General features: G+C 39.9%; 1 protein-coding gene across 1 annotated transcript; it reads left to right on the top strand.

Annotated features, from left to right (window-relative positions):
* Nucleotides 1-339: 339 nt before the first annotated feature.
* On the top strand, nucleotides 340-3,260 carry foxa1 (forkhead box A1). The gene is made up of 2 exons (XM_080546864.1): nucleotides 340-515; nucleotides 1,410-3,260. The coding sequence occupies exons 1-2, from the start codon at nucleotides 444-446 to the stop codon at nucleotides 2,652-2,654; spliced, it is 1,317 nt and encodes a 438-aa protein (XP_080402990.1). The 5' UTR covers nucleotides 340-443; the 3' UTR covers nucleotides 2,655-3,260.
* The last annotated feature ends 3,199 nt before the right edge of the window (nucleotides 3,261-6,459 follow it).

Raw genomic sequence — 6,459 nt, 5'->3', positions numbered from 1 at the left:
GCATAATGTCTATTAATCTCTGTTTATGGTTCCTTTCAAGTACGTAATTGTCCAACAATGAATGCGATGGTTGGATTTCATTCCTTCAATTCTGCTTTCTGACCAACCGAATATTTACACACCGTAATAGAAAAAAAACGTTTTGACTTGAGTGCTATTTCTGTGAAGAACGCAGAAGAACTGGGGACTGGGTAGGTGTGACCATACAGAGAAGGAAAATAACCAGGCAAATGAATGTGAAAGTGGGTTGTACCCGCTCGACGTAACAGCCAAGAGGGGGGAGATCTCCACACTACAGGTCACACTGCATCCAACAGCTCCTCACTTTGCCCCTCCTGCACCAGCCCGCGAGTGCCAGTCACCGTTTTCACGGATATCACCAGTTTTCTCCCAAACTTCAGTGTGAGGACCTGCATGTTTACGATCTGTGGATTTCCACCATAATGTTGGGTACAGTGAAGATGGAAGGTCACGAAGCACCCGACTGGAGCAGCTATTACAATGACGCGCAAGAGGTTGGTGTCTTTTTGGGGGGGTTTGTTCGATTTGAGGTATAGAATTACAATGACGTGGTAAATTACTCCTATATGTTTTTAAACTTAAATGTATTTCTAGACAACTGCAATGAATGTTTCTCTCAAAATCAATGACAACGGCAACAGTGTGAGCTTTTGGAAACAACATTTTTGGTCGATTGTACTGTATACCTGCGAGACGTCCAAACCCGCCGGGTGGCAGCAGTGTCAGCACACTGTCGACTTGTCACTGTGACCCGCATACTAACTTCAGACAGTTGAACTGTAACGGAGATAAGTGTATTATATCCATACGAGATTTACACCCACAAATCAAATTACCCACGACGATCTCAAATTAAAGGATTTTTTACAAGACATCCGCTATGTAAAATGGGGTACTGGCGTTCAAAGCTATCCAAAAATAAAGTTACAGCGATGTTTTTAATATAATTCCGTTCGTTTGACCCCAGAAGATAATGCACTTTGGTTGACCAAGAATGTTTGTGCAAGGGCCATGACACAAGATAACTTTATCTGAAAAGGTTAAACTGGTTGCATTGCTTTAGAGGTACACTGCATTCCATTTTAGAATTGCTTACGGAAGGAATGTGTGGGTCCTAATGTATTATGGCTGACGTGGCTCTAATATTTTCATCTCGATGTTTAGAGGATGTCAAAATAAAAATAAATCGTTATGTAAAATACATTATCCTTTCATTTTAAATATGCATATTCTCCGTTCAACAGGACCACTCACTGCACATGTATATTATGAATACAGTTGATTTCAATCTAAATTGATTGAGCAAAGTAAAATACATAACTCAATAATCACTTTCATAGCATGATGATGTCATTATTATGATCATAATTCTCCTCATCTCATTCCAGGTATATTCACCTATGACCAACAACGGAATGAACCCAGGACTGAGTTCCATGAACACTATGAACAGTTACATGAGCATGTCAACCAGTGGAAATATGACCTCCGGTTCTTTTAACATGTCTTACGCCAACCCCGGTCTGGGAGCTGGACTAAGCCCCGGGACCATGGCGGGGATGCCCCATGCAGGCGCGTCCAGCGCCATGAACGGAATGAGTGGAGGGGTATCAACTATGGGCACTGCCCTTAGCCCGTCAAACATGGGCGCTATGTCGGCCCAGCAGGCTTCTATGAACGCTCTGAACCCATATGCTAGCATGAGCCCCACTATGAGCCCCATGTCCTATACCCAGCCCAACCTGAACCGAGCAAGGGACAACAAGTCGTTCAGGAGAAGCTACCCACACGCCAAGCCTCCATACTCGTACATATCACTCATCACCATGGCTATCCAGCAGGCGCCGAGCAAGATGCTCACGCTGGCCGAGATCTATCAGTGGATTATGGACTTATTTCCCTACTACAGACAAAACCAACAGAGGTGGCAGAACTCTATTAGGCATTCCCTCTCTTTTAACGACTGCTTCATCAAAGTTTCTAGGTCCCCAGATAAGCCAGGCAAAGGCTCCTACTGGGCCCTGCACCCAGATTCTGGAAATATGTTCGAAAATGGTTGTTACCTCCGCAGACAAAAGCGCTTTAAATGTGATAAAAAGATATCTTCAAGCAAAGGGGACAGAAAGGACCAGTCCGGTGGTTCCGGGTCGCCTTCGAGCGATAATGGGAACTCCAAGACTGGGCACATTGACTCAAACTCCCTCTCCGCCTCCAACCATTCATCTAGCCCGCACGGCATGGACCACCACCGAAGCACTTCCAGCGCCTCGGACCTAAAGAGCAACGGGCCCCCCATCCACCCCGTCGCCAGCTCGGCCACATCCCTGTCCTCCCTCCCCTTAAACCCACACTCTATGGCTCACGAATCCCAGCTGCACCTGAAAGATCCCCATTACTCATTCAACCACCCGTTCTCAATTAATAATTTAATGTCCTCCTCAGAGCAACAGCACAAACTGGACTTGAAAGCCTACGAGCAAGCCTTGCAATACTCTTCCTACGGCTCAGGAATGTCTTCCAGCCTCCCCCTCGGCAGCGCATCTATGGCCGGGAGGGCCAGCATGGACCCATCCGCACTAGAAGCGTCATACTATCAAGGTGTGTATTCCAGACCGGTCCTGAACACGTCCTAGTATCTTCTCGTGTTTTTATAATGCTCGACAAAAGGACGACAGAAAAACAACAACATTTATCTTATTTTTGCATGCACCTGGTGCATAAGGACTGTTACTTTTAATGTATACGAAGAATGTGTATGAGTAAAGGCCTATACTGTAAAGTGTTACCATTGAATGATTGTATATCCAAGTTGTAAATCATTGCTAGTGTATTTAAAAAAAATAATCGATTTTGAGCTTGTAAAATGTTGTATTCCCCAAAACGTGTAGTCCCAATATGAATATGTCCACGTGTTACAATGTGCATGAATGAAGGTCAATGGGGTATCTTGGAACGCGCCGAGCACCTGTCGGTTCCATGACATTACTTTTTAAATGGATGTTGTCATTTTTACGCATTGCTTTGTTTTAATTTGCTAAATATCTGACAAACATATTTCCAACCCAATCTTGTATTACAATCTTAAATCCACGCGTGGAAATGCATTATGAATAAAATGTGTATTTCTTTATACAGCAAAATTCCAGTCTTTTGTGGTACTTTCCAGCCAGAGAATGGGTGATTGTATGTGCATCCTATGTCGACGTTTTGTCTTTCCCTGTTGGTTTTGATGACTCTGCATGTGCTTAACTTATTTCATGTTAATTTTCAAATAAAACAAATACGATCTATTTACGGATTGTTGTATTTTTTACGATGACGTGAAGAAGTCACCGTGACTATCCAATTCAGTCTGCAGTGTAATCTATACGCATGTTTATAATCTATACGCATGTTTCTCTTACAATATCTAATAATGTCATCATTATCTCTAAAAACATTTTATGTAATTGTGGATGAAATCAGAGGCAATGCATCGAGTTGCTGCACTTTCAGTCGGTGGCGTTTATTGTCCTGCGTACTTTCTTTTATTGTATAATCTTGTAAACAAAAATAAGGGTGAGCCTTATTATATTAAGTTTCACGTGTTTTAAAGGCAATGTAATTTAGTTTTGAGCTATTGGATGAGACATCGCTAGTGATTTCAATATAATTTATAGCCCTGTAAATGTTAGCTAACTGTCTATTCTTCTCGCTTGGGCTCGCTTGGTCGGGCTGACGAGCAGTTGATCAATGAGAGAGAGTAAAGCCACATCTAACAGAAATATAGCCCTAAAGCCTTGCGTCATAAAAGATTCGGGCGTGTTGTAAATGGATTTTCAACAATATCAGAGAAAGGCCAAATCATCTTTTTGTGAACCGTAACCCTACATGATGCGCTCGTGAACCTGAACAGATTTTACTTTGATCATGGTATTTTGCAGACACGCATTTTGGCTGAGTAACCGTGAAATGTGTTTAATTATCATGTAATTGACCCCCGATGCGCAAATAAAATGGAGAATTGAATTGAGCGTCGTGAAATCTCGGGGAGAATAGCAGCATACGCGGAGCTTTCCCGTGCATCCCCATACAGCACATTCAGCTGTTTTTGATTTCTATTAATGTTTGGAATATGCCTTCTATTTTTTTCGGAAACATATAATTTAGATAGCCTAATAAATAGCCTACGAATCCCAGTCCAAATATAACATGATTTATAGCGTAAGCAACCTCCGAGAATACGTGCGCATAAACCACACCATGCTCATTGGGCCTACATTTATTCAAAATTAACGCACACACACACACACACACACACACAAAACAAAAACATTTATATCCAATTATTTACATTTTTTATTCAAGTCGAGTAGTGAATAATATCCTTTGTCTGACATATTTGGTTACCTTGAGTTTGAGTGTAGCTATTGACCTATTGAAATCACGGTTATTTTCTTATGATATTTTCCTTGAAGAAATATTTAACTTGTATTCCAGAAGAGCTTTAATCGACATATTAATAACCTTATATTTGCTAACAAATTGTGCAGCATCAGCATCTTCCCCCCCCCTTTAAAATAAATACATATGGGATACAATCAGGAATTGGTTTGGTGCTTTCATGTGAAACCCAAAGAAACCCAAAGGTACTTTCTACTATTTATTTAATATGATTTCGAGTTAAATATCAGAGTAATATAGTTTACAATATAAAACATGTTTTGCTTTTATATATATATATGTATATAAAATACATATAAATATATGTATTTTACATATATAAATATGTTATAAGACATCTAAAGATGAGAGCTAAATGCAAGACAGACAGGCCTGCATGATTTTAATCTCTCCGCTACCAGTTTATCACGATGACCTTATTCATGAATCAATTACATGTTCTAGCTTGCTAAAGAGGCATAAACTACAGATTCAACGAGTTTACTTGTGAAACACAGAGGGCACAGATAACATCTACAATCTTTTGTGCTCCACTGCACCACTCTCGATTTCATATTTCACTTGTCAGGCGGATTGGATCAAGGCCCTTGCAGATTTCCCTGTGCTTTTCAGGCCAAACACATCCCACCTTTTTGGACTATTAAAAGCATTTTTATTTAATTTAAAATCAAATATCAGTAGTCCAACTATAAAAATGGCCCCAGGAAATAACACAATGCTGGAGAGCAAGTTATTCGATTTTCGACCCTTTCTTGCTAAAAGTGTTGTAAGCAGTTTGTTTTGGGTTTGTGGTGTAAAGTCTTCTCGTTTCCCTGAGAGATGTTTGAACTCTGGTCAGGTCCTGTTCATTAGTTTGCCCAGCTGTTGAGAAAAGCTTTGCAGGGAGCGCTGCAGTATGGACGCCACCTTTTAGTGTCGAAAGTGAAACAGCTAGAACACACAGTCACTGTGTGTGTGGCAGTCACTTCGATTGCTTGAGTCAGATTTGTATTAGACTATACACACACACACACACACACACACACACACACACACACACACACACACACACACACACACACACACACACACACACACACACACACACTCAACGGAAATGATATAGGCCCATATCATTTTTGCAACAATTAATTTCAACATTTAACAAGTGAAGAGACAGTGATGTGTATCACTATATCGGACATAGTAATTCATGTTCTATAAGCAAACCCAATCAAGCACTTAAAGCCTACAGGATAACAATTAAGGTGTAATCAAAGGCTAGACTCAATTTAGTAACGTGGCTATCTGAGATAAGGTTTATTATCCTTTTATTAGGTTACCGTCATGTTAATTAGGCTAATTACTATAGGCCTAGTTATTATTATAACTGTATACTACTACTACTACTACTACTACTACTACTACTACTACTACTACTACTACTACTACTACTACTACTACTACTACTACTACTACTAATAATAATAATAATAATAATAATTATTATTATTATTGCTATTATAGCCATTACTGTTATAATAATAATTATTATTATTATAATTATAGAATTATAGTAATTTGTATTGTTATTATTATTATTATTATTATTATTATTGTTGATATTATAGCATTCTTATAGCGTAATTATTGTAGCCTACATTGTGATTATTATCTGTTTATTATTGCCAGTTTTTTACTAGTTTATCATCAAAAGTATGCGTTGAGTTTTAAATTGGTTTGGCTGTACATTTTTCCAGGCTCATTGAAGTGCCCTACTTTGTTGAAGTCGCCCAACCTTCATTAATGTGTGACATATGTTATCAGCGGGCAGTGGGTTTCAGCAGCGCCTCGTTTCCCAACCTATGTGGCATTTCTCGTCCCCATCAAAAGCGGTGGCGCTTTCTTCGGCCTTATGGACAAAAATGTCGACAACAATGCGCGAGCCCCTTTACATCAAAAGCGGCCATCAGCGAGCCTACCCGGAGAACCTTTCTTCTGCTCCGGCTTTTCATT

Source organism: Nansenia antarctica (assembly GCF_963989245.1).
Source record: "Nansenia antarctica genome assembly, chromosome: 1".
Taxonomy (NCBI): Eukaryota; Metazoa; Chordata; class Actinopteri; order Argentiniformes; family Microstomatidae; genus Nansenia; species Nansenia antarctica.
Note: the sequence above shows the minus strand (reverse complement) of the source record. Positions and strands in the feature narration are given on the sequence as shown.

What these genes read in the sequence shown, in the direction of transcription:
- foxa1 (XM_080546864.1), top strand. Translation starts at nt 444, where the DNA reads ATGTTGGGTACAGTGAAGATGGAAGGTCACGAAGCACCCGACTGGAGC. An exon ending in ATTACAATGACGCGCAAGAG is followed by an intron (nt 516 to 1,409) that starts GTTGGTGTCTTT and finishes ATCTCATTCCAG; the next exon opens with GTATATTCACCTATGACCAA.